This window comes from Acomys minous (genome assembly GCF_964271855.1).
Source record: "Acomys minous genome assembly, chromosome: 2".
In the NCBI taxonomy this organism is placed as follows: domain Eukaryota; kingdom Metazoa; phylum Chordata; class Mammalia; order Rodentia; family Muridae; genus Acomys; species Acomys minous.
The window spans coordinates 52,125,887-52,152,653 of NC_140484.1; the positions used below are offsets into that span (position 1 = coordinate 52,125,887).

General features: G+C 52.9%; 3 protein-coding genes across 4 annotated transcripts; all 3 read right to left on the bottom strand.

Annotated features, from left to right (window-relative positions):
* On the bottom strand, positions 1 to 9,473 carry BRMS1 (BRMS1 transcriptional repressor and anoikis regulator). Of its 2 annotated transcripts, none has more exons than XM_084773807.1 (10): positions 9,300 to 9,473; positions 4,049 to 4,194; positions 3,831 to 3,921; positions 3,574 to 3,701; positions 3,338 to 3,417; positions 3,109 to 3,205; positions 2,475 to 2,567; positions 1,180 to 1,244; positions 837 to 876; positions 1 to 515 (listed from the first exon to the last, which is right to left on the bottom strand). In XM_084773807.1, the coding sequence occupies exons 2-10, from the start codon at positions 4,185 to 4,187 to the stop codon at positions 508 to 510; spliced, it is 741 nt and encodes a 246-aa protein (XP_084629933.1). In that variant the 5' UTR covers positions 4,188 to 4,194; positions 9,300 to 9,473; the 3' UTR covers positions 1 to 507. The 2 variants fall into 2 exon arrangements, with proteins under 2 accessions (XP_084629933.1, XP_084629934.1); XM_084773808.1 differs by lacking the exon at positions 9,300 to 9,473 and adding an exon at positions 8,810 to 8,945.
* Positions 9,474 to 9,647: 174 nt separating this feature from the next.
* B4GAT1 (beta-1,4-glucuronyltransferase 1) lies at positions 9,648 to 12,048 on the bottom strand. Its single transcript, XM_084773806.1, has 2 exons — positions 10,721 to 12,048; positions 9,648 to 10,494 (listed from the first exon to the last, which is right to left on the bottom strand). Exons 1-2 carry the CDS (start codon positions 11,774 to 11,776, stop codon positions 10,303 to 10,305), a joined length of 1,248 nt encoding a protein of 415 aa, XP_084629932.1. The 5' UTR covers positions 11,777 to 12,048; the 3' UTR covers positions 9,648 to 10,302.
* A 6,263-nt stretch (positions 12,049 to 18,311) lies between these two features.
* SLC29A2 (solute carrier family 29 member 2) lies at positions 18,312 to 26,208 on the bottom strand. Its single transcript, XM_084756836.1, has 12 exons — positions 25,830 to 26,208; positions 25,510 to 25,591; positions 24,181 to 24,341; positions 23,911 to 24,050; positions 23,107 to 23,241; positions 22,808 to 22,905; positions 22,516 to 22,600; positions 21,224 to 21,360; positions 20,956 to 21,061; positions 20,782 to 20,867; positions 19,718 to 19,920; positions 18,312 to 19,262 (listed from the first exon to the last, which is right to left on the bottom strand). The coding sequence occupies exons 1-12, from the start codon at positions 25,856 to 25,858 to the stop codon at positions 19,151 to 19,153; spliced, it is 1,374 nt and encodes a 457-aa protein (XP_084612962.1). The 5' UTR covers positions 25,859 to 26,208; the 3' UTR covers positions 18,312 to 19,150.
* Between the last annotated feature and the right edge of the window lie 559 nt (positions 26,209 to 26,767).

Below are 26,767 nucleotides of genomic sequence, written 5' to 3' on the forward strand. Positions count from 1 at the left end.
TCACATCAAGATCCCAGGATGAATTTTATTCCAGGCTTTGGAATCTGGGAGGCAGAAACCAGGAACAGCCCTGAGAGAGCCTGGGAAGCCTTCATGCCCAGTGGCAGTTATAAGACGGGCAAGACCCCAGCCTAATGTTTCTGGCTCAAGAGTTCCTCCTGCAATGGCTCAGTGGCTGAGGGCCAGGGCTGACAGTCAGCATGGCTGCTGTGCTGATTTGGATAAGGCTCATCTTCTTTGTTGGGGGACACTGAGGAAGGTATTCTTTGGGAAGGGGTGGGCTGCTCAGAGTTGGAGACAACAGTCTTGCTTGACCAGGTCAGCTTCAGGGCCACAGTTATGCAGATCCCAAGGAGAAGAGAGGAGTCCAGGCCAGTGGCAGCAGGCGGTCAGGGGTTAGCAGGGACGCTGACGAGTTACTAGGCAACCCCCTGCCTTTGCAGAGAAATGTTAGTCCTGTGTGCGGTACTAGCTGCTCCAAGGACCCTTTGAGTGTGTAACGCAGGGTCAGGGTCCTAGGGGTATGTGGGAAAACCAACAAGAGGACAACCATCACTTCCTGAAGACGCTGAGGGAGGTGCCACACACACTTACCCACGGGGTTTCCCCTTCCTGCCCTCTCTGACTAACCTTGCCTGGGGCTGCAGTCTACCTTTGTCTTCTTGTGGTGTAGAGCTGGGGACCAGGGTCTTGCTCTACCACTGGCTCCACCTGCAGCCCTCCGTTCCGCCTTTACATGGCCTTGCCCCTCAGCCGAGAGAGCTTCCCCAACCCAAACACCCACAAACCCCTCAAAGTGAGATCAGGCTACCAATTCTGACAGGGCCGCCTCTTACCGTCTGCTTTTCTCTTCTGAGGGGACACTGCTGCCCTGGCCTGGGTGGAGAGGAAAAGTGTCACTTAGAGTTGACTTTAGTTTGCTTGACACTGCCCCCACAGTTCAGGAGGAAAGGTGGTCAGTGAAGCTTCATGAAGTACAGAACTCGTTTCTCCACGGTTATCTCCTCAGAGGCCAGCCCAGCAAGCCCTCTCTCCTTCAGCCCTCCTGGAGCAAGGGCCGACATGAACACATCCCTTCCCCACGTCAGTCTATGAAGGACTAAAAGCTGCCACAAAGTCAGGGCCCCGGGGCCCCGGGTGCGGCGCGGGGGATGGGGTGGCGGGCAGCAGTGGACCCACCTTTTTGATAGCCGTCCAGTCTTCCAAGATGTCGATCTCCTGCAGCATGTATACAATGTAAGGGCCTGCACAGGGGTCAAGGAAGCAAGGCGACAACAGGAGGGAGCACGCACAGGGCGCCATGGGAAAGCCAGAGGCAGAGCGCCACTCATCCATTGTGTACATGGCGAATGTGGAGGTGGTGCCAAGAGCCAGCCTTTTTTTTTTTTTTTTTTTTTTTTTTTTGAGTCATGGTCTATGTGGTCCTGGCTGGCCTGGAACTCAGAGATCCGAGATCCACCTGCCTCTGCCTCTTGAGTGGTGGTGGTGGGGTGTTGGGAAGATTAAGGGCCTGTGCCACCACACTCAGCAAGACCCTGGGTTTAATCTAAGCTCTACCTCCCATCTCAGGGACCCTAGTTTTAGAGAGTGTGGGGACTGTGTTAGGCAGGAAACCCTACCCACTTTCCTCCTTAACTCTCACCCCTTTTCCAGATTAGCTGACCAAGGTCCATCCCAACCCGAGGGGCCCCGCTCCTCCTGTTCTGACTGTCAGTAACTGGCTCACTGGACTCTTTCTTACCTAAAGGTGGGTCCTGGCCTCTTCCCTCCTAGTAGCTTGTGCTGCACAGCATAACACTGAGCACAATAGTCTGTGCTCTGTATCTGAAATCTATCTTTCCCCATGATGGCTCAATGGAGTCTCCATCCTGAGGCTGACAATGGCTATGGAAGACCTCAGTTCAGTGTTGTGCTGTGCAGCACAGGAGGGTCAAAGACAGGCAGCCCCCTTGAGATGCTTCACACAGAACATGGGGCGGGGGTTGAGGTGGGGGATGTGGACTAGGAGAGACCTCAGCACCTGACATGACACCACTGAGCAGACAGGCAATAGTTCCAGAGGGGTTGAGCAAGGCCTGGCTAGGAATGAATAAGACAGCATGGGGCCTACACCAGGGCATGGTGGGAAAGCCAGAGGAGCTTCAAAGTCGGCTGATCTTTACTCAGGAAATTACTAGGAGTCAGTGAGCCGAGCTTTCTGTTTCTTTGAGGACCACTGATCTCAGGAGGACCTACAATGCAGAAGGACATTCTGACAAATGGACATTTCCAAGTGACACCACTGGGCCGTGAAGGGTTCTAGTTTGACTGTTTCACATTTATCCCTCTCGACTGCCTGGTGCACAGCCCGCCCCAGGTGCACAGCCCGCCCCAGGTGCGCAGCCCGCCCCAGGTGCGCAGCCCGCCCCAGGTGCACAGCCCGCCCCAGGTGCACAGCCTGCCGCAGGTGCACACGACCCTGAGTGGAAGGATACCAGAAACGAGCGGTGCCTTCTTCCTCTTGCTGGGTGGCAGTGAGTCCCAGGTCCTTGAGCTGCCTCTGGCATGTAGTTTGTCATCCCACCACTCTGTGCCCAGAGACTCAGGGTCAGGCCAGGGACCCAGAGGTGATTCCTGTTACCCCTGTGCCTTTACCACGGAACAGCCTGGCCTTCCCCTCCTCTCCCCATTAGGACTACGGCAGTGGCCCCGGGTTGAGGATGGAGGCCTCTCAGAACCACTCAGGTTCTAGCCGCACACTGGTGCGCCTCGGGAAGAGAACACCGCCCTGCCTGGTAAAGCCTCAGTTTTTTCATTTGCTTAGACAGGGGACAAAGGAAATTTCTGGATCCCATATGAACGCAGATGCCGCCACCAGGGAGAAGACTACGGTTTTTTATATACATCCATGTGTCAGTTGGGTACCCCCATTCTGAATGGGGACAGGCAAAGGACCCACTCTGCTTGAGCCCCCACTATATGGGGAATACTGAGCTAGCCCCTTTCCTGAAATCTCATTCTGCTCTCGCAGGGACCCCAAGAACTATGCTTTTTGAGTTCCCTTGTGAAGCCTGGGGAGCAGAGGTCCAGAGATGGGTGGGGCACTTCCGGGCTGGGCTCTCGCCTCACCAGAGCTGATGTCCAGGCTCTGGCGGTCCTCCTCCAGCCTCTGGATCCGCTCCTGCAGCTCCCCAAGCAGCGTGTCGTACAGCAGCAGCTTCTCGCTCTGGGAGGGGGATACCCACTCAGCCAGGGGAGCTGCGGGGAGCTGCTGGGCCCGGGCCTCGCCCCGCCTCCCGGGCGCCCCCTGCTGGGCCCAGGCCTCGCCCCGCCTCCCGGGCGCCCCCTGCCGGCTCACCTCCAGGTGTTGTTTGGCCCCCTGGAGTTCACACTCATACTTATTCCTGATCACGTCCAGACAGAAGCCCTTGTAGATCCCTGCAAAGGGGACGAGGAGCTTTGCTTGGCCAAGGCCCTAGTGCCTCCGTCCCCACCTCCCCCAACGAGCCCCAATAATAGGGTGAGCAGGCAGGGACAAAAGTGGAAGGTGACAAAGAGCTGTGCGTCTGGGAGGAGGACAGGGCAGCTACAGACCTGCCACCTGGATACGGATCTTTAGGCTCTGCTGCAGCCCTCCCAGCGGCTCAGTGTATTCTGGGGCTCGCTCAGCCCCCACTTCCTCCAGTCGTAAGCGCAGCTGGCTCAGCCGTTCCCTGAACAACCTGGAGGTAAAAAGGCAGCTGGATGCCACTTGCCTGCCAAACACCTGCCGCCCTTATGCCCCACTTGCTGCTCATCAGCACGGACACCCGCACCCCGGCTGCCCAGGCCTGGCCCACCGCCATGCTCACTTCTCCTTCAGCTCCGAGAACTGCTTTTCCAGGTCCAGCATCTCACTGACACACTCGCTGCGGCGCCGCTCGTAGTCCTCGTCGTCCATCTCTGAGGCAAGAGGCCAATTAGGGCTGACTCTGCAAGGGCAGGCTGCCCTGCGAGCGTGAGTGAGAGAGCAAGCGAGCGTGCGGCACACACACAGACAGACAGACAGCGACAAGGTGCAGGGACTCACCTGAGCTCTCCTCCTCGGACTCGGTCTGGCTGCCGCTTCGTTCCTCCTCACTCTCACCTGCCTCCCCATTCATCTCAGCTGCCGAGTCGCCTTCTGCTTCCATCTCTTCCGGGTCTTTGCCTGGAGGCTGGACCGGCATCTGGGCTCTGGGAGAGGGAGTGTGGCCGTTACTTGCCACTGTCCACTGTCAGAGCAGCCAAATGGCGAGTTGCCCGGACACTGGCCCCAACTGTGGGAAGGGGGAGTGACCGGTGTCACCACCCGGAACATGTGCTGCTAGAATTTGCTCCTCTACCGAATCCTAGGATGCTCCGGAATGCTGGCCAAGGCTGTGAGCCGCAGCGGCAGAGGCTCCCACTGCTGATGGGACTGGGCCTGGACTCTAAGGCCAGCTGCTTCGCATCACTGAATGGCCAATTCTCACACTCCTGCCCCCTTTCCGTCCATGTTGTTATTCTGTCCACAGTGTCCTCGGCTTTTCTTCCCACTGCTGACTCACAATCCTTGAGTCTTTCCTGTGTCCTAGACCAAATCCTACCACCTGCCTCTTCAGCCCTCGCTGTTCCCTTCTCCTATGTATCTTCAGTTCCTCCTTTCTGGCCCGTCCTGGAAGCTTAACCTGCAATGCAACTGGGTAGAGATGAGACCTTCGGGATTTTCTCTAGTTATTCATCACACACACACACACACACACACACACACACACACACACACAGTGGAGCACATGTGGAGGTCAGAGGACAGCTTGTAAGAGTCAGTTCTCTCCTACCATGTGGGTTCCGGTGGCAGTTCCTTTTTCTGAACCATTTGGCTAGCCCACGTGGGACTTTTGAAAGATGCTGAGGTCGCCCTTGAGTGTGCTGAGGGCCTACTCAGGAGAGGACCCCTGATAAGATACGGGTCTTTCCTTTCACCTTCCAAAATGCGGAGCTCTAGTAGAAAAGCTCTTTTCAGACACAGGTTCCTCTCAACCTTGGTCTTCCCAGCCTCTAAGCCTTGGGGAAATATGTATATAACATATTTATAACACACACACACACACACACATATATAATTTTTTATGTGTATTAGTGTTTGCTTACACCTGTGTCTTTACATCATGTGTGCAGACTGCCTGCAAAGAAGGCATTGGATCCCTTAGAACTGGAGTTACAGGTGTTGTGAACTGCCGTCTTGGGGCTGGGAATGGAACCTCGGTCCTCTGGAAGACCAGCCAGATCTCTCAATTGTGTGAGCTATCTCTCCAAGGGCTTCAATGTCCTTGGTTTGTTTTTGTGTGTGTGTGTGTTTTTTTTCTTGGCGCACGCGCGCGCACGCACGTGTGTGTGTGTGTGTGTGTGTGTGTGTGTGTGTGTGTGGTTTTTCAAGACAGGGTTTCTCTGTGTAGCCTTGTCTGTCCTGGACTCGCTTTGTAGACCAGGCTGGCCTCAAACTGACAGCAATCTGCCTGCCTCTGCCTCCCATGTGCTGGAATTAAAGGCCTGTGCCACCATGCCCAGCTTCCAATGTCCTTGTAAAAATCTCTGATACTGGGGATTAAACTCAGGTTCTATTTTCTTTGGTTGGGTTTTTCCAAGACAAGGTTTCTCTGTGTAGCCCTGGCTGTCCTGGAACTCCTCTATAGACCAGGCTGGAACTCACAGAGATCCACCTGCCTCTACCTTCCAAGTGCTGGCTTATGTAGCTAGACTCAATTAAACCTCTGTTTTTTATAAATGACCCAGTGTCAGATTTTTATTGTGTTTTGATGAAGGACTAGAGATTGAACTTGGGTTCTCATAAATGCTGAGCCCAAATTAACACTGAGCAATATCCCAAGCCCCCAGCATGCTTTAAGGACTCAGACAGGAACCACCATCATTGTGGAAGTTCAGATGTGTTCAGGTTTTTCCTACCATTAAGAAAAAACAGAGGGTCTGGAGAGATGGCTCAGCGGTTAAGATCACTGCCTGCTCTTCCAGTCATGAGTTCAATTCCCAGCAACAACATGGTGGCTCACAACCATCTCTATGTGATCTGTGCCCTCCTTTGGCACGCAGGTGTACGTGTAGGCAGAGCACTGTATACATAATAATAAATAAATCTTAAAGAAAAAAGAAAAGAAAAAACAGAGATGCCGGGCGTGGTGGTACACGCCTTTAATCCCAGCGCTCGGGAGGCAGAGGCAGGTGGATCTCTGTGAATTCAAGGCCAGCCTGGTCTACAAAGTGAGTCCAGGACAGCCAAGGGCACTCAGAGAGACCCTGTCTGGAAAACCCTGTGCCCCCCCCCCAAAAAAAAAAGAAAAAAAGAAAAAGAAAAAATAGAGAAACCAGGCAGCTGTGGCAGATGTCTTTAATCCCAGCAATCTGGAGGCAGATCTCTGAGTTGGAGGCCAGCCTGGACTACACAAAGAAACCCTGTGGTGGGCGTGGGGGTGGGGATAAAGAAAAAAAAAAAGCAGAAAAGTCTGAGAATATTTCTAGCATGTATAAGGTCTTGGGCTCAATTCCCAGTACTGGAAAGAAAAAAGATAAAAAAAGCAAGAGAGAAGCCACGGGTGGTACCATACACCTGTAATCCCAGCACTCGGAGAGGCAAAGACAGGCAGATCTCTGTGAGTTCGAGGCCAGCCTGGTCTACAAAGAAAGGCCAGGACAGCCAAGGCTACACAGAGGAATCCTGTCTCAAAAAAACTTAAAAAATAAAATAATAATAGTGGTGAAGAGACCCTGATAAGGTACACACATACATAATCCCAGTCCTCCACAGGCTGATGCTGGAGGCTTGTAAGTTCTAGACTGCAAATTCTGGGGTAGACAGTGATGCTTTGTCTTAAAACTAAGAAAAGTGGTTGTCTAGTGGTAGAGTTCAGGGGTAGAGTTGCCTCTTACAGAGGGTAGAGGCACCTGGATTAGATCCTCTGCCCTCTGGAAAAACAAATACAAATAAAAAATAAAGCCAGGCCTGACATGGTGGGACACACTTTTAATCCCAGCATTCAGGAGGCAGAGGCAGGTGGATCGCTGTGAGTTCCAGGCTTTGCTTTACAAAGCAAGCCTAGGACAGCCAGGGCTACACAGGAAAACACTGTCTCAAAAGACCAAAAATAAAGCCAGATGTGGCAGTACAGGCCTGTTATCTTAGCATTCAAGAAACAGAGGCAGGAGGATTACTATGAATTCACGCCTAGCCTGGTATACAGAGTGAGTTTTAGGATCGCAATCGCTGGTGAAGCTGTGTCAAAAACCCCAAAGTAAGCCGGGCGTGGTGGCGCACGCCTTTAATCCCAGCACTCGGGAGGCAGAGGCAGGCGGATTGCTGTGAGTTTGAGGCCAGCCTGGTCTACAAAGCGAGTCTAGGACAGCCAAGGCTACACAGAGAAACCCTGTCTCAAAAAAACAAAAAAAAAACAAAACAAAACCAAAGTAATCAAGTAGGCAAATAAATGAACGCAGAAATATGAAACTTGGCCAAATTTACTTAATTTCTATAGTTGTCCGGGCCTTGTGCACACTTTTTGTTCTGACTTGCACCGCCTACTCTTTCACTGTCTGCGTATGCAGCACTCACTGAACCACTCCAGCAGAATCACACATCAAATGTCAGCGTTTTTCAACGCTTGCCCTGGGTGATCTTTCAGAAACATTAAACACTGCTGAGCCCCCCACTTCCTCACTTATCTAGTGTTTACTAAGCACCTAATATATGTCAAGTACCAACAGTCACTGTGGTAGATGCTACAGTATTGCTGTGACAGACACAGGGTTTGGCCTCAAGGAAACGACAAGTTCCTGGGAAAGAGGGCAAAGAAACAGACTTTTATAATAGTGTGAATAGAGTCAAAACTAAGGTGTTATGGTGTGTGATGTGTGTGTGTAGACAGCTCTGGAGCTTGCTGCAGCAGTGACAGCTTCCAGAGGAAGACAGACAAGGTGTTGCATACCTTTGTTGTTGTTTTCGGTTTTTGAGACAGGGCTTCTCTGTGTAGCCCTGGCTGTCCTGGAACTCACAGATCTGCCTGCCTCTGCCTCCAGAGTTCTGAGATTAAAGGCATGTCCCACCACTGCCTGCCCAGTGGAAGACACACAAGGTGAGGACTGGGCGGACAAGAGAGGGAGCATCCCTGCCCAAGGGAGGAGCAAGTACAAAGACCCAGAAATGAGAAAAGGGACCAGGCACATAAGTATGTACAATCCTCCTAGACCCAGGTTTCAGGAACTTGGCTATGTACATATGGCAAGTTGTTTAGGCTTTGTGTAGTCAGGCAGAACTGCGTTGGAACTCCCGGGGTCAACAAAGGAGGCAGGCGCAGAGTAGATTGAAACTCCCAAAGCCAGGGTGGAAGATATTTTCAGAATGAAGGAGACATGAGAGGCTGATGCTGGCTGTAGATGCTCTCTCTGGCAGGGTGGGGCGTCTAGTTCTCGCTGATGCTATCCCTACATGCCTGGCTGCTTGCTCTGTAAGTCTTCCCAGTGGGGTAGGCACACGCCCCCCCCCCGGAAGCTTTCTCTCATTTTCTCCCATTCTCATGCCCGTCCACCCAGTGAACGTGGGCGCCTCATCAGGGCAAGGGGCTGCAATCTTTCTTATTCACCTCGCGCAGCCCCGGCTCACTCAATGACTGGAGATTTCTAAACACAAACCTTGGCAGCGCAGGCACTGGCTTGTACTTCTTGGTAGTGGCCATGCTTCCTTCACACCCATTCAAGTACTTAAAGTGCCCGCCTGCAGGAGAGTCTAGTAACATTTCCTCCTGCTCTGAAACGCGGGTCTCACCTTTCCTCTTCTCATGCCTCAGGCCCCCGTGCAGGCAATTCCTTTTCACTGTTAAGTGTATGTACTTTCTAAGACGCAGCGTGAACGCTTAACGACCTCCTTCCTCCAGCTGACTCTCATCCTGATCTCGTTAAATGAAGCCGCAACCGTCCAGGTACGAACAGAGGGTTATACCATTACTGGGGGCAGGGGGTTAAGAAGTGGAAAAGGCACACTGTAAAGCGCGGTGCGCTTTCTCTTTACAGACGTAGAAGCACCTCCGGAGGAAGCCTCCACGGAAGGCAGACCCCTTCCTACACACACAGAGCACAAACTCAGCTTCTCTGCGACGCTCCGGGAGCATCCACCCCCGATCCACCCTCACATACACCGGCGCTGGCCAGGGAACCGCGGGCTCCTCTAACGCCAGCGCACGAGCCGGGCCGGTTAAGTCTCTGATTTAGTTCTGACCCGGGAAGCCGAACCCAGCGCCAGGCGAGGTCATACGCACCGCAGGGACTGGGACCTTCGGCCTCACGTCCGAGAGTCCCCGAGAGCTGTCGGACCCGGGATGTAAGCGCGTCCGCCGTTGGCCTCCGGGAAGGAGCTGCGCAGGTCACTCTTTCTCCTGGCGGTGTCGACGCTTCCGTGTACGTCATCAGGAGGCGCCCGTTGTGGAGCTTATAATTGAACCACTGGTGTCCAGGCATGCCGGGATACCGCAGGCGGGTCTCCATAGCAACCGACCCACACTACCCCAGGCCTCCAGCCGGCCCTAGCATTGTGGTCTGCGCCTTGGGTCCACCGCGGGTAACACCACCCACCACCCCTCAGCTCAGGAGAGTAACAGAGCCAGCTGTGGGTGTGAACACACTCCTTTATTTACACACTGTCTTCCGAAGGCAAAAGAGCAGCCCAATCTACTGGAGGCACAGATCTGATACTTTAACAGCCAGGGCCTACAGACCCTTCCCTCCTTCAGAGACCTTGAAGGCGAAGGCGTGAGAGACTCAGGAAGCTTAAATTCTACCCCAGCTCTGAGCACTACATTCTACGCTTTCATCTTTCCAAAAAGGCTCATCTTACTGGGTCCTCAGACTTCTCAGATCTAGCCCATTTTCATACTTTTTTGCTCTGTTGCTGCTCACCCCACATTGTTAATAACAATATAATAATAATAACACTGTAATAATATTAATAATACTTCACATTTGTACGAAGTTTACAGGATGTTTTCACATACAGCGTCCCATCTGAGCCAACAGTTCTGTGAGGTAGGTACTTTCACCTCCCTTTTTACAGACGGGATAATGGAGGCTCAGAGAAGTAACGGGATTTGCTCAAGGCCACACAGCTAGTTAGTGGTAAAGCTGGGACTTGCTCCCAGCACCCCATAGTCAAGTCCAGTGTTCCAAAACCACAGCTACCTCTGTAAAGTGGAGAGAAGATCTCTTATCTCCGTCAGGCCCGAGGAGCCAGATGCTGGACATTCTCGGGCCGGGGGAGGAGAGGGCTCAGCATCGGTGGGGAGAATTGGGGTACCTAGCCTTCAGTTCCTGCTTAAACTGGCGGTAAAGGACCTTATTGCGCTGGTTCTCAGCCTCTTTCTGGGGATGGAACTTCAATGCTTCTTTGAAGCCCTTATGAACCAGGAAACCTTCGTTCAGCACCTCAAAATTAAACCCTGCCACGTGCAGCTCACAGGCCTGGAGAGAGACGGGGGAGAGGGGGGGTAGGAGGTCATAATAGTTTAATGACATCCCCAGGGCCCAAACGATGACCCCTAAAGAAGATTCACTCTGCTTTCCTCTTGCGAAGTCTACACCATCCGACCACTCCCCCCTCGCTTCGGTCCCTTCTTTCCATCCATGGCCACTGCATCCCTGACAAACCTCCAGCCCCTGTCCCACCCGCCTTCTCCCTGTGACGCACCTGGCTGATTCTATTGAAGCCGTACTGCCGAAAGCGTTCGTCGAACGTGGGCACCTTTCCTCCAGCGACATAAAATGGTTCCCAGGGGTCCCGCCAGGGCACCACGTAGGCGGGTCTCAGCAAGCTCTCTTCTGGCAGGTTGACCCAGCGCGAGTAGTTGGTAGGAGCATGGCAAGGCGTGCACAACCCATAATAGAAGGGCCGGACTTCGCCCACCTGATAGAGCTGCACCAGCTCGTTCTTGTTCATCGGCATCCGGCGGGCTCGGCGGATTTCAAACGCAGGCACCACCAGGGCTGTGCCATCCCAGTGGTTACTCTGATCCAACATTTCCCTCAGGCCTCTCCACAGCCCTTCGCTGGGCACCATGTCCACATCAATTACCAGGGCATAGTTGGCCTCTTCTCGAGCCAGATTCCTTAACAGATTATTGGGGTAGGAGATGTTAGTGCCCAGTGCATAATTAATCCCGGGCTGGGCCACCCTGGATAGCTTGTCAAAGACTTCCTGGCAGGACCGCAGCAGGGCAAACTCCCCAGGCTCCCGAGGGTCGGGCACAGCGGCCTCATAACGCGAGGGGCACACGAGGTGCATGGCGACCCTGGCGCGCATCTCAGGGCAGTGGCTACTCAGCGCGTAGGCCAGCACCGTGGCCAGCTGTGCCTCTTCTTTGGTGGCGGCGAACACTGATACGGACAGCGGACCCTCCCAACGCTCCAGAAGTCCGGACAGGTGCAGCAGGTTGTCCACACTGGCATGCGTGGCCAAGATGACATCGTTGGGGTCCATGGTAGTCTTCAGGAGACCCCTGTAGACGCGATAATCGCCACTGGCATCCAGAACCCCTCCGGAGGCCAGTGCGGTGCGGAGTTGAGACTTTACCTGGTCCACGGATCGCGGGGACGGCGGGAAGAACTCGAAATACTGTTCCTGCTCCTCCTGACCGTGCAGTCCGGAGAGCAGGGATAGGTAGAGCAGCTGCAGCATTGCCACCAACATGAGGGCGGCCAGCAGCAGCTGGTAGAAGGCGCATCGGATGGCGTAAGACATTTGCATGGCTTTCGGGGACCCCGGCACGAAGCAGGGACCAGCGGGCCGTAGCCTCTGCCAGCCACCGCAAGCCCGGATTTACCGCAGCCTGCCGAGCACAACCGAGGCCAGCCGAGGCCAGCCGAGCCCAGCGCGCAGCCCCCGCCCACCATCCGCTCGCCTCCTTCTAGGCGCCTGCCAGCTCGCCCTCTGTGAGAGAGGAGGAGCTACTGCAGCAGTAGCTGTTGGCAGCGCGCTTTGCAAACGCTGAGCCTAGTCGCGGGCACGTCGCGCGGCCGCGGACCCCTGGATGCGCTCCTTTCCCTGGGGAATAGGACGCGGACCCCCGGGCCAAAGCGAGTCCTGAAATCCTGGTGCGTTCTCCAGGCCGCGGGGAGAGGAAACCCGAGCAGAGCTTGGGCTGCATCACTGATGTGATGGCGCGGTTCCCAATCAAAGTCTTTGTAGAGGATATTTTAAAACTCTTTGTTACTCTTTCTTCATCCTCTGAACTTGTCCGGGTGAGTACCAGAAACGTGGATGCTAGCGTGCAGTAGGTGCGTAGAAGATGAGAGATAGGGGAATGTGGAAGGAGCCGCCGCATGTGGGACGAGGTGGCCGAGTGGTTAAGGCGATGGACTGCTAATCCATTGTGCTTTGCACGCGTGGGTTCGAATCCCATCCTCGTCGGTCATGTTTTATGGGGAAAAAGTGCTCTTAATTTTCCAAATCCTCCCTGTCCTGAGCAGCAAACTGAAGAAACTTGGGGTCCGCCTCGGTCTTCTTCACTCTGTTTGTCTACAACTCATGTTTCTGGTGAGTTTGTATTCCAGCCTTCAGAACGTGCGTGGATGCTGTTCAAACCTCCACTTTTCTTTCTCCTAAGGACAGCGCAGGGGTGGTCTACGGCTAGCCGGGATTTTGCCCAGCTGAACCTCACCTGATGTTCCCTGCAGAGGGTGTAATGTAGTGTCTGGTTGTTTAAATTGCTGCTTTTTCGTGCTGCTGTTTCCTCTCACTTTCCCCAAAGAGGAAACACGTTGTCTACGTACCCCATACCCCACCACACGCACTGACGCAGAAGGCTTTGCATAGTCCAACACCAGCCCCTGTACACTGAAGGGACTTAGTGACTGGGTATGAATGGGACCGTGAAACCTTTAGCAGAGGAGCGGGAGAAGGGCGGGTACCTACACGCTGTCATCAATTATGCTTAATAAACACTTGACTTTTTTTAATTAAAAAAACAAAACAAAACAAAACAAGGCAGGAGACGTGCTTAGGACAGAACACTGGGGCTGACCCGGGAAGGCATTGAGGGGCGGCGTTGGAGGAGGTTTGTTGGGAGTGGTTCAGGAGACCCGTATTTCACAGATTGGTACCGTAGTTCGATAGCTCTGCCGAGACTCGGTTAGGGGCCCCGCACGTAGAGGTACGTGCTTTTCACTGAAGACAGCTTCAGGAGAGACAGGGAGAAGGTCAACTTTCAGCACAGGTTTTGTAGACACGGGGCTCAGAAATCAGACTTGCTGCACTGTGAGAGTTTTGTTTTTAATTCTTCAAGACAGATTCAACCCCCTTCTGTAAGCCTCATCTGTACTGGAACTCACTCTGTACACCAGAACTCAGAGATCTGCCAGCCCAGAGCTTTGTTTTCTATTTGTTTATAAAGATTTGTTTTTAAACCTGGCGTGGTGGCCCACGTCTTTAATCTCGGGAGGCAGAGGCAGGTGGATTACTGTGAGTTTGAGGCCAGCCTGGTCTACAAAGTGAGTCCAGGACAGCCAAGGCTACACAGAGAGACCCTGTCTCGAAAAACAAAACAACAACAACAACAAAAAAAGATTTGTTTTTACTGTCTATATGTGGGGGTGTGCCCATCAGTGCAGATGCTCACAGAGCCAGAGGTTCAGAACCCCTGGAAATGGAGTTACAGCCAGTTGTGAGCTGCCATGTGGGTGCTGGGAACAGAACCGAGGGCCTCGGGAAGAGCAGCCCGTGCTCTAAACCACTGAGCCATTTCTCCAGCTCCTCTAGTTTTGTTTTTTATAACGTGGTCAATATAAGCAGGTCCTATGGCACCTCAGTTCTAGCCCCGAGGCGGCAGCAGAGGCAGTGCATCTCAGCTTTCCTCAGGCGCTTCTAACCCAGCTAGCTCACAAGTAATTGAGACAGAGGCTTATTGATTCGTTTTTGGTTTTCTTTTTTCTTTTTGTTTTTTGTTTTTCAAGACAAGAGTTTCTCTGTGTAGCCCTGGCTGTTCTGGACTCGTTTTATAGACCAGGCTGGCCTCGAACTCACAGTGACCCACCTGCCTCTGCCTCCTGAGTGCTGGGATTAAAGGCGTGCGCCACCACGCCCCTATTGATTTATTCAAACAGCTTTAAGCACAGCGACTGAGTAGTGTATGGTTTATACTAATTTTCTAAGCTAGCCTGGCTACTTCCCGGCCATACATCCCAAGTTACTTGCCAGTATTCATCCTGTCCGGCTGGAGCTGGTCCATCAGACCACATCCTTTCTCCCTATCTTCCTCTCCTCTCTCTCTTCCTCCCTACCTGAGACGCCACGCCCAGGACCTGAAGCCCTGCCTATCTCTCTTCTGCCCATTACAGTCTGTCCAGCCTTTCTTTATTAACCAATCAGAGATAACTGAGGAGCAAAGCTTACACAACATTGTGTTTGGTGTGCACGATAACACACTCATCTAGACTGAAACCACACCCGGGGGCCCAGAGTTTAGCATCTGAATACGCAGAGCACCTGACCAACACCCAACAGGGTCCCAGGTAGTCCAGACTGGCCTAAAGCTCACTAGGTAGCTGAGGACAACCGTGAATGCCTGTTCCTCCTCCTCCTCTTCAAATGTTGAGATCACAACTTGTCACCTCCTCAGTCTGACTTTAGTACTGACTTTGATGAATACAATTTCATTGTAAAATCACGTTTCCAATTTCTGGCGTCTTTTGTGTGTGTGTGTATTTAATATATATTTGTTGATAATTCCTAGATCAGTAATACTGTTTTTAACTTTTTTTTTTCTTCACAAACAGAACTCTTAGAATAATAGTCTCAGGATAATTCCTAGATCAGTAATACTGTTTTTAACTTTTTTTTTTCTTCACAAACAGAACTCTTAGAATAATAGTCTCAGGGCTGGGCAGTGGTGGCGCATGCCTTCAGTCCCAGCACTTGGGAGGCAGAGGCAGGTGGATCTCAATGAGTTCGAGACCAGCCTGGTCTACAGAGAGAGCGTTCTAGGACAGCCAGGGCTACACAGAGATACTTTGTCTTGAAAAACATAATAATAATAACCACAACAACAATAGACTTTACAACATTCATTACAGGAATACATGTAAGAAGGGATTTTTTTGTTTTGTTTTGTTTTTTGTTTTAGGAGACACGGTTTCTCTGTGTTGCCCTGGCTCAGCAGATTGGATCTTGAAGAGAGCTCTACAAGGCAAACGGAGAGGGGTAGATCAGAGAGCAATGCCTGTAACTTTTGTGTGGGTAAGGGTCCATGATTTTTTAAAAAAACTTTATTTATTTTTGTATATGAGTGCTTTATCTGTAAGTACACCTGCATGCCAGAAGAGGGCATCAGATCCTATTTACAGATAGATGGGTTTTTTGTTTGTTTGTTTGTTTGTTTGTTTTGTTTTTGAGACAGGGTCTCTCTGTGTAGCCTTGGCTGTCCTGGACTCACTTTGTAGACCAGGCTGGCCTCGAACTCACAGAGATCCGCCTGCCTCTGCCTCCCGAGTGCTGGGATTAAAGGCGTGCGCCACCACGCCCAGCCCAGATGGTTGGTTTTAAGCCACCACGTGGTTGCTGGAAATTGAACTCAGGACCTCCAGAAAAGCAGGCAGTGCTCTTAACCACTGAACTATCTCTCCAGCCCCATGAAAGAGATGCTTTTTTTTTTTTTAAAGATTTATTAATTTTTGATTGTGAGCCTAGCCTTTAACGGCTGAGCCATCTCTCTGGGCAGCGCTGGCACACACCTTTAATCTCAGCCACTTGGGAGGCAGAGGCAGGCCAATCTCTGTGAATTTGAGGCTAGCCTGGTCAACAGCTCAGTCCTTCCAAGGGAAGCAAGGCCAAGTCTGGTGACAGAACTAGAGCGCTGAGGAGCTAGTAGGAGCAGGACACTGGGTAGCAGGACATGTGCAGCCCATCTGCTAAAGCATTTGTTCTTTTTTTCCTTTTTAAGATTTATTTATTTATTATGTATATGGTGTTCTGTCTGCATGTACACCTGAACACCAGAAGAGGGCACCAGATCACATTATAGATGGTTGTGAGCCACCATGTGGTTGCTGGGAACTGAACTCAGGACCTTAGGAAGAGCAGCCAGTGCTCTTAACCTCTGAGCCATCTCTCCAGCCTCCCAAGCATTTGTTCTTAACATGGAAAGCTAGCTTCCTCCGGATGTGGTGTGCACATCTTTAACCCCAGCATTTGGGAGACAGGAGCAGGTCTCTGTGAGTGAGTCAAGGCCAGCCTCATTTAAATAGCTCCAGTCCTAACAGAGTGGGCTACATGGTGAGACCCTATCTCAAAAGGGGGTGGTGGTGAGTAGGGACCAGAGAGATGCTTCAGTGGTTAAAAGAACTGGCTACTTTCAAACAGGATCCAGGTTCTGTTCCCAGCACCCACGTCTGAGCTCACAGCCGTCTGTAAACTCCAGTTTCAGAGGCTCTGACAGTCCCTTCTGCTCTCTGTGGGCACCACACACACACATGATACAGAGCCATATATGCAGGCAACTCACTTGTGCTGAATAAAAATGGTCCTCCTCGACTCCTAGGGGGTGGCGTTATTGGAGCTGTGGCCTTGTTGGAGGTTATGTGTCACCAGGGGGCGGTGGGGGGTAGAGGGGGCAGACTTTGAGGTCTCAGAAGCTCAAGCCAGGCCTAGTGGCACACCGTCTCTTCCTGCTGCCATAGGCTCCAGATGTAGAGCTCTCAGCTCCCTCTCCAGCACCACGTCTGTCTGCACGCTGCCGTGCTTCCTGCCATGATAGTGGGCTAAACCTCTGGTCTGTAAGCCAGCCCCAGTTAGATGTTTTCCTTGATAAGAGTTGTTGTGGTTGTGGTCTCTCTTCAAAGCAAGAGAACCTAAGACATCACTCATACAAATAAAAAATAAAAAATAAATTTTCTTTTAAAGCCAGCCTCCTCCTGGTCTGATGGAAAAGTTGGTGTGACGTCAGGACATTTGCACCATGATTTTCCTTTTCTGGGCCTGGTGCTCCACTGTTTAGCCCAACTCTTAGCTTGCTCCAGGTGACAGTGGCCCTTGTGGGTTTCCTGAGACTGCCTGGCGTGTAAGTGGAGGGAGGGGGGCACTTTCCCCGGCCCAGTCAGCCAGGCCTAGAGAGTTCCCTGAAGGAGGGGACTCAGCAAGGACTGGGCTGCAGTTCCACCAGCCTCAAACAGCAGCTCTTGGTCTTTGCTTGAGGTCGGCCTTGAGGTGTATTTCTGCTTCCAGTCTCATAGCTTGCCCTACCATCCTCTAAGACACCAAGAGCCTGCGGCTTCCAAGCGCTTGGCTCAACTCTTCCATGGATGTTCATGAAAGGCCGAGGGTAGGAAACATTACTGGGCAGAACGGGTGGCACATGTGTGCAAAGATCACGGAGACCGCTTCCCCACCTGTCAGGGACCCTGGCTAGGTCACTGAAGTGCTGCTCAGGCTGACTGCCTCTCTGAGGCGAAGATTTCTGGGAATGAGCAAGACATTGGGAGAGGAAGCCGACATAGTAGGAGAGAGCTGGGGCTCAAGAAATGGGGCAGCAGTGGTTAGCTCTTCAGCCCAGTGCTCTGCTCGGGAGACAAAGCCATGCTTCTTCATTTTAGATTTACTTATTGTTATTTGATGGGCATGAGTGTTTGCCTGTTACACGCCATGTATGTACACCATGTAATGTGCCGGGCACCGACAGAGCCCACAAGAAAGTGCTGGGTCCCCTGGAGCTGGAGTTACAGGGTTCCCAGCCGCCATGTGAGTGCTAGGAAGCAAACCTGGGTGCTTGCTCACTCTGGAAAGATAGCTTCTTTGTTTTTTGGTTTTTCTTTTTTCAATCTTTTAAAATTTTTATTTTATGAGTGCTCTATCTGTATGCACACCTGAAAGCCAGAAGAGGGCAGCAGATCCCAGTATAGAAGGTTGTAAGCCACCATGTGTTTGCTGGGGACTGAACTCAGAGCTCTTAAACCCTGAGCTGTCTCTCTAGCCAGACTCCAGGCTTTCTCTGTGTAGTCTTGCCTGGCTTGGATTTACTTTATAGACCAGGCTGGCCTTGAACTCAGAGATCTGCCTGCCTCTGCCTCCAGAGTGCTGGGCTTACAGGTGAGGGCCACCACGCCTGGCTTTGATAGCTTCTTGTACACCATTTGGCCTCCGTACCTGTCAAGTGGTCCAGAGAGCCAGTGCACAGACCCCATCTCAGAATCAGCCACCTTGTCGTCAAGTGGTTGCACCATACTTATCCCGCCCAGATAACAGGCAACAGAGTGAGCAGGGCTTTAGAAGCAAACACGACAGGAAACCATCATAGAAATGAAGTTTTTATTGGACTTGGGAACAGAGGAGAAATGGGGTGAAAAGATGGTAGCAAGTGCCCAGGGCACCTGCCTGAAGACCTTTGAGGAAGAGAAGCAAGTGGTGGGCTAGGGGCAGGGGCAGCACCTACACGGAGGAAGGAGGCAAAGGCCTCACTCTTCCATGGACCAGTCGCATCCCACTTCAGGGAGACACAATCCCTGTCCAGCTTGCTCCAGAGACCAGGCTGAGGCTTCTGTGAATAGTTGTAGAAAACTTTGCAAACTGTAAAGTGCAGTGCGCAACACTTGCAGGCTACCTGCCTTTCTGTTAGACAGGCCTGTCTGGATTCTGGGGAGTACTGACTATGAAAAAACACTGTTGGAGGTCCAGAGGTCAGTCCTTTGCACTTTCTCTTCCCCTCAACTTCCACGACACCTCATGCCCTACCCAGGGCCTTGGGGATGGGTCGGGGGTGGGTGGTGGGTTGCGGGGAGCTGTTGTACTGGAGCCAAGGCCTCCAGGTGGCTTTGATCCCTGGGGTCCTGGTGTCAGGGAAGGGCTCTGGCCCTGCACCTTCTCCTGACCACCGCCTTCCAATCTGCTCCTTTGTGTGTCTCGGTGAGGTGCATCTCTCTCGGTGTCCCGGTTCACTCCTGGGTGAGGGCGGAACGATGCCTGGTGGCATCTCCCTCACCATATGCAATGTGGCTACCAGCCAAGGTAGTAGTTCCTGCCCCCTCCAGGCACCCACAGACCAAGAGGCCTGGTGTAGTAGAGGGATGGCCTTCACCTGGGAGTACCCAGCTCCAGAGCAGCACTGACGAGGACTGTGGGGAGCCCTGGTGGCCCTCAGAGCAAAGCCTTAAAGAGGAAGGAGAGAGAGGCTCCGCAGGAGAGCCCCAGGGCCAGGAAGAAGGTCATGAGGGCTCCAGCCACCTCCCTCTCGTGCGGCAGCACCTGCCTAGAACACACAGAGACAGGAACGTATAGAGACTGCTGGGTTTAACCTTAGACACAGCTTCTGGGCCCTCTCCTGTCCCTTAGCACTGGAGTTCTAGTCTGGGTCTGACCCCACCCTCTGTCGCCGTAACCTGACCTTTCTCTGGGCTCAGTCTCTCCCTTTGTGAAATAAAGCCTTATAAGATTCTAGATTCCATCACTTTATTTCTCAACAAAACGTCCTCAACTGGTTCTTCCTGCCATGTTTACTCTCCTCAGAGTTCAGCCCTATTGTCCCCGTAGAAAATAGCTGCGCTGCCTGGGCAGGTAACCTCCCCAGTCCCTAGCACTTGATTGGGGCGAGCGCCACAGTGAAGGCCTGTCCCATAGGATGGCGCTAGAGGTCTTTTCCAGATAGCCTTTCTCCAAGAACGAGGCCCTCCCCATCACCAGCACCCAACCCTTTGCTTCCCAGACCTGGGTGCCAGGCACATGGTGAGAGACACCAGGTAGCCATTGGAAACGGCGAAGAGCAGCATAAATGTGATGAAGTAGGCGTCCTGCCGGAATATGATGGGCAGCCGCGGGGCGCGCCGGGGCACATGGCACAGCATGAAGAGCGGCACAAACAGGAAGCGCAGGCACACCAGCAGGGGCAGCAGCCGGCTATCCTCATCTGGCTGTGACAGAGGCTCAGGTGAGTGTGGGACCTGCAGCTGGGGTGGGGTGGGGTGGGGGTGTGCCCTGGAGCAGGGTGACATAGGTGCTGGAAAGTAGACTCAGGTCCTCTGGAAAAGCAGCCAGTGGTGCTCTTAACCACTGAGCCATCTCTCCAGCCCCTGATCAATTCTTTCTAATAGGTACATAATCTTGTTCTCTAGCTTTCATTAAACACACAGGACGTTACACAAGACGTTACACAGGACGTTACCTACATTCACTGTGCCATCCGAGCACCGGCCTGTATTTCTCCAATCTAACCTGGATGAGTTTGTTTTGTTTTGTTTTCGAGACAGGGTTTCTCTGTGTAGCCTTGGCTGTCCTGGACTCACTTTGTAGACCAGGCTGGCCTTGAACTCACAGCAATCCACCTGCCCCTGCCTACCGAGTGCTGGGATTACTGGATGGCAGTCTAAGGCGGTGGGAGGCTGGGTCTCCAGGTTGTGTCCCCACTTAGGTTGCTGCCGTTCCATTTGTTACGCATCCCAGGGAGCTTTCACATAAGGAGACAACACCCCGCTGACAGCAATCCTTTATAGTCATGTCCAATTCCTCACCAGGTACCCGAACCTTCACGCAGCCAAGGGCTGAGCTGGGGCTGGGTGCTGGGGACACAGTGCTCCACTCGCTGTGGTGGCTTTGCCTTTAGAGGAACCAGCCTAGCCTGCCCGTTGCAGAGGCCATCACTTATCGCCAGCTGGAGGGCTGTTCTGATGTCAGGTCAGGGGTACCACCGGAAGTCACCTTCCTGTGTTCCTCTGCACCCTTTGGTTCCCAGTTACTTCCCATAGTTCTGGCTGGTTCAGCCCAGACAAGCTCACCCACAGGAAGTAAGAGGTCAGGCTCCGGCCCAGCCAATCCATGATGTTGAAGAGCAGGAAACAGCAGATGGGGTTGAAGAACTGACCTGAGGCAGAGAGAGCTGACAGTCACCCCGACCCCCATCGGTCTTTGTCCCTAGCTCCCCCAGCCTCTGCTTCACCCCCAACACTCACTCCACTTCCCGTGGCTGGTGGAGCTGGTCACCATGGCTGTGATGGCAGGAAAGACCGACAGGGTGACTGTGAAGACCAACACAAGGCACAGCGCCGTCAGCCAGATCTGGGAGCCGGAGGCAGGGGTGTGAGTGGGCAGGGCAGCCCCGTGTCCACCACGCAGCCCTCTCCCCTACCCCCCAGCCACCCTCACTGCTCTAGCCCTGCCCACAGTGTCCCTGGGTAGATGGTTAGGAGCTATCTCTTAGGCCTTCAGAAGATGACGAACCTTCCGGAAGACAACGAAGATTGCAGGTTTTTCTGGCTTCAGTGCCTCATCCAGCTCCGGCCCTGGCTCCTTCTCAAGGTCAAGTTCTAGAGCTGGGCCTGCCTGCTGGGGGCTGATGGGAATCCCATTCTTGTCATCTAGGGGAGAGGTCAGGCTCGTGACTCAAATTTCCAAAGACAAGGAAATTCTCAGTGGTGAAAAAAGTGGCTCTTTCCAGCCTAAGTACAGGAGGCAGGGGATCAACGCTGGGGAGAGTCTGCTTATTTACTTATTGTGGAGTCGGGACTGACCCATGGTATCGTGGGCTGTTTGTTTATACATATCTCTGAATTACATTTTTGTTGTTTGTTTTTTAAAGATAGGATCTCTTTCTAGCCCAGGCTAGCCTAGAACTCTCTGTTACCCGACCTCTGTGCCTGACCTCTGACTTGCTATCCCCGGGCTCACGTGCCAGGTACTGAGTTAAGCATCTTGGATGGATTCTCTCATTGTTACTTTGCAATAAAGAAATGGAGGATAAGGGCTGGAGAGATGGCTCAGAGGTTAAGGGCACTAACTGCTCCTCCAGAGGTCCTGAGTTCAATTCTCAGCAATCACATGGTGACACACAACCATCTATAATGTGATCTGACACCCTCTTCTGGTATGCAGGTGTACATGCAGACAGAGCACTATATAAATAATAAATAAATAAATCTTTAAAAAAAAAAAAAGGGCTAAAGAGATGACTCAGTGGTTAAGAGCACTGTCTGCTCTTCCAAAGGACCTGGGTTCAAGTCCCAGCAACCACATGGCAGCTCACAACTGTCTGTAACTCCAGTTCCAATAGACCTGACACCCTCACACCAATGCACATAAAATAAAATAAAATTAAAAAAAAGAAATGGAGGCTAAGCCAGGCAGGATGGTAAATGCCTTTAGTCTCAGTACCCAGGAAGCAGAGGTAGGTAGATTTCTTGAGTCTGAGCCTGGGCCCACACAGAAAAACCCTATTGTCAAAAAACAACAACAACAATAACAACAATAAGAACAAAAAAATAAGTGGTGAATACAGCAATTAAGTGATCTGCCCAAGGCTTTGGACTTAAGAGATTCTGGATTCACAGTGCTCGCTGCTGCTGCTTCTCCATTTTGTTCAAGAGGAAACTGAACCACAGGGTAGCAGGGACAGCTTCCGTTCATGGCCTGCCTCTGCTGATGCAAGGTTCCAAGAAAAGGGAACACTTCCCAGGGGAGTGTACTTGAACTTCCTCTGTGTCTCCTGTATCTTCTGCAGGGTCCTGGGAGCTTACCAGCTTGGAGGAGCTCAGCTTTGGTCTCTAGCTCCTGAGCTGGGGCCTGAGACAGCTTCTTGGCCAGGTAGTATCTGCCAAACTCCTGCAGAAAGATCAGCAAGTCAGTCCTGCCCAGGGCCTGTCTGTATACCCCCTCCACACCCCTGGCTGGGAGCCTGAGGTCCCCTAAGCCAACATCTCCTCTAAGGAGCTCGGGATTGAGTGAGGTCTCTTCTCTCTTCCTCGGCCTCCCCCAGAGCTTTGTCCTAAATTCCCCAAGGTGGGGCATCTAGCCCAATGGCAGGCTTACCAGATGGGGCAGGCTAAGGTAACAAATGATGGCGAGGAGGATGCCCACACAGGGGGTGATGAAGTACCCAAGGGCAGAGGTCTGGGCATCCATACCACCTGTGACAGAAACCTTAGCTGCAGAGGAGACGCAAGTTCCACAGTCCCGATTTCCTGTGGTGTTAGGCAGTCGTTCTCCCTCAGTGCAGAGCCCAGGAGCCCCGCCCCTCAGCCTCAGCATCCACTTCCCCATCACCCCAGCATCTTCTTCCTGTATCCCTTCTCTTCTGCCCAGCCCTTCAGCTACCCAAGTGGACTCACTGGCCATTGACACGAGCATAGCAAGGGCAGCGAAGATCCCAGCCAGGCCCTGGCCACTGAGGAACAGAGTGCTGTACGCAGAAGGCATGGTACCCAGCTGCCCAAAAAGGCTGCCTTGAAGCACTGCACCGAAGGCTGTGGAGAGACAGGGAGGGGACAGTACTCAGGCAGCCTTGGCAGCATCAGAGAAGTGTCCATAAGGTGCATTGGATACTCCAGTCTAGGCTAGGCAGGTGTGAGTTTTCCTGGGGACTTAAGGCAGTATGGTAGAACATCCTCCACTTTGTTATTATTGTTGTTGTTGTTATTGTTGTTGTTATTATTATTATTATTATTTTGAAATAGGGTCTGATTATTCTGATTATTCTGATTATTATTATTATTATTATTTTGAAACAGGGTCTGATGATGATGATGATGATGATGATGATGATGATTATTATTATTTTGAGACAGGGTCTCACCAGGCAGCCTTGGCTAGCCTAGAAGTCATCGTGTAGACCAGACTGGTCTTGAACTACTTGAGATCTGCCTGCCTCTGCCTCCCAGGTGCTGGGACTAACGTTATGTGCCGTTCCACCCAGCCTATTTCTCTTTTGAGATACAACCCTTGATCTGTGGGGTTTCTGACTAGGAGGCCTCCCTAGGTCACTGTGGTTCTGAGACACCTGACTTTCATCTATCTGGGCTCAGTTTCTTCTTTGGGGATCTGGGTGATAACGGTATATTGTCTTTCCTTCAAGGATCTGCTGGGCTGTGGGCTGTGTACAAGAAAGGGTGGGGGAGGGGAGGGGATGCACTTACAGTTGATGAACCAGACCGACGCCATGGTGATGGAGAAGAATAGCCCAGGGCTCAAGTCCACCTTCACCAATGCTGCTGTCAGGGCAAAGAGCAGTAGTATGGCCAGCAGGCTGCCCAGAACACGCACCGACTCAGGGATGCTGGTCAGAAGGGGCGGAGGACATCAGGTGGCCAGGCAAGGGAGGATGGGCACAGGGGCAGGGCAGTGGAGCTGGAGCGATGGGGTGGGAGCAGGGATGACAAGCTCCACAAGGAGGTTGCGGGTCTTACCACTGATACAGGAAGGAGTTGAGGAGCGTGAAGAGCAGTAGAGGCAGCTGGGACAGCAGGGTCACCCAGTTGTTGAAGTTGAAAGTGTCTGTGGGACCTGTGTGGTTGGTGCTCAGGGTCTCAGTGGTGCTGTTGGCACCTGCCAGCCGCCCCAGGAAGTACTGCCAATAGAGAGAGAGTGTGGGGTCAGGAAGCACCTCCCTTCCCCGCCTCCTCACACTTCAGTTAGGATCTGTAGGCCTGTCTTTGTACTGGCCCCAGGACCTGGCACACAGTGGGTGTTAGAGGGGTATGCACCAGGTTAAACAGCTGAGTTCTGCAGCTGAGCCCAAGGCCTCGCTACATCTCTGGGCCCTATCTCCCAGTCAGTGTCCTGGCTCCAGCCTCCACTCCCACGCCTGGAACAGCCTCGGCACTTACTCATTCCGTGGGTATCTATTGAGCGCCTACTGTATGCCAGGCCCCGGCTCAGGTACTAAGCCACTGCGTTCTCAGGTACACACATCTCTCCATGCTACGTAACTGTGTAACTTCCTGTGGCCTGAAAGGCCGACCTCACATCTTAGGATCTTTTAGAATCTGATCCCAGACTCCCTTTCTTGTCTGTCTTCTGCTCCACTCTGGAAAGCTCCAAGCTCTAGATGTTTCTCTAAATAGGCTCTTCTCTGAATTCCCTCACCCCCACCTTGTGCCTGCTCGGTTCCTACTTTACAAATCTGCTTCTGGCTGGAAAGCAACAGCACGTGTCATGTTACATTATTAATAGCACTGGCCCTATGGCTCTCAAATTCGGCAGCTGATTCATCTTTGGATATTCAGGGTCCAGCACGGACCCAGGCACTCCACAGGCACCTGGAAAGTTATCCCACTGAATTATGTTTCAATAACTCGGTCCCAAAGAAAACTCATCTCTGCCTTCCCACAAAAGAATGCATGCGTTGGGGGACAGAGCTTTCCTCTTATGGTTCCTCCACGTTTGCAATGCCAGGTCCACAGTAGTTGCGCATTAAATGCTAGCTGAATGAATGTAATTCACGTCATTGCAAAGAAAGCCAAAGGTTTGGAAAATCCACTTTTGGGATGACTGGCCAGAAATAACGACAAAGGACTCCCTGTGTTGATGGCCCTGTCCCTCAGGGATCTGGACATTCTCAAAAGTTCGCCTAGCTAGGCGAGAGGCGGTTCCCTCCATGAGGTTTGGTGTTTCCGCTGACAGGTGAGTTGGAGAAGGTGGCGTGGTGAGGAAAGCGGCTCATGAACCGCAGCTCCAGGCGGCTGGAGGGACCGAGGTTTGTGACCGTGTGGTTGCCCATCGGATGCGTGTCTCACCGGGATGGCGGTGATGAAGAAGTTCCAGGGGAGGAGGGTGCCCAGCCCCAGAATGAAGAAGCTGATGCCGACCAGGTGGTAGCTGTGGGGAGCAGTCAGAAGGTCACCCCGAGGACGTACGCCTGGGCCGCCCTCGCCGCCCCTCGGTAGAACGGACTACAACCCCCATTACCCCGACTCAGGCCTCCTAGGGAATCGGCTGATGGGAATTGTAATCCCGTTGGTCTTTCAGCTCAGGAACATCCAGACCGGCGGGAATTCACAGCCTCAAGGCTGGCATCTGGGCCCCCGGTACTCACCACATAGAGTTCCCACCTCACCTGTCCCGAGGGGCGTCTCCGCGCGCCATGGCTGTCGCAGTCCTATGCGCCGGGCCAGGTGCGGGGAGGCTGCATCTGCGCCTGTGCGGGGCTGGCAGGCCAAAGGACAGCGACGCTGGCCCAGGTCGTGGAATCTCAAGGTCGGAGGGCTGTAGGTAGAGAGAGGGTCCTGGCAGGGGACTGCGTTTTTTGCAGGCTCGGATCTCGGCTCCACCCCTCGGGGCGGGGACAAAGGTCCGGTGCACCCCTCCCCCGCCAACGCAGGCTCTCTAGACTCCACCTCGCTGGCGACTCTGCCTTAGGTATTCGGATCCCGCTTTTCGCTTGCTTGCCTGCTTGCTTGTGGACAGCTGGGTCTCAACACTTCAGGCCCCTGTCCTCTCCGTGGGCATCTTCCGGGATCTCGGGGTCGGGGAGGGGTAGGGGGTGGGGAGGACAAAGACGGCGCCGGGAAGGAAGGGGTCCGTTGGTAGCTGGGCATAGCCGACCAAGCTAGGGGTCCTTCCACTTGGCCCGATCCAAGGTGGAGTCGCGCTTGCACCCCCTAAGGTTTGTTGTCATCTAAACTCGCTGCTAGCAAGTCGACAGCTTAGGGAGCAAGCCTGGTCCGGAGGGAGAAGCCGGTGTCGCCTATTGTGGCAGAGTGCTCCGAGGGAGTTTCCCCAAAAGTCAAGGAAAAAGTGGCCAGGTGCTTTTGTAGACTGAGCTCCCCGACAAATAGAGAAGACAGCAAGGAGGGTTCAACAAAGGCTCCGGAGGGAACTGTGGCCCAGGAAGTGATGTTCGTCGCTCTCCCCAGCCGCCGCCGCTGCCACCACCACTGGTACTTAAAAACATAATTTCCAGCGGTTCCACGTCATAACATGCTAAACGTTACTGAGATGCAGTCAGTCACCTTCCACTATTACCCCCACCCCGTGAAAATTACAATCTTATCA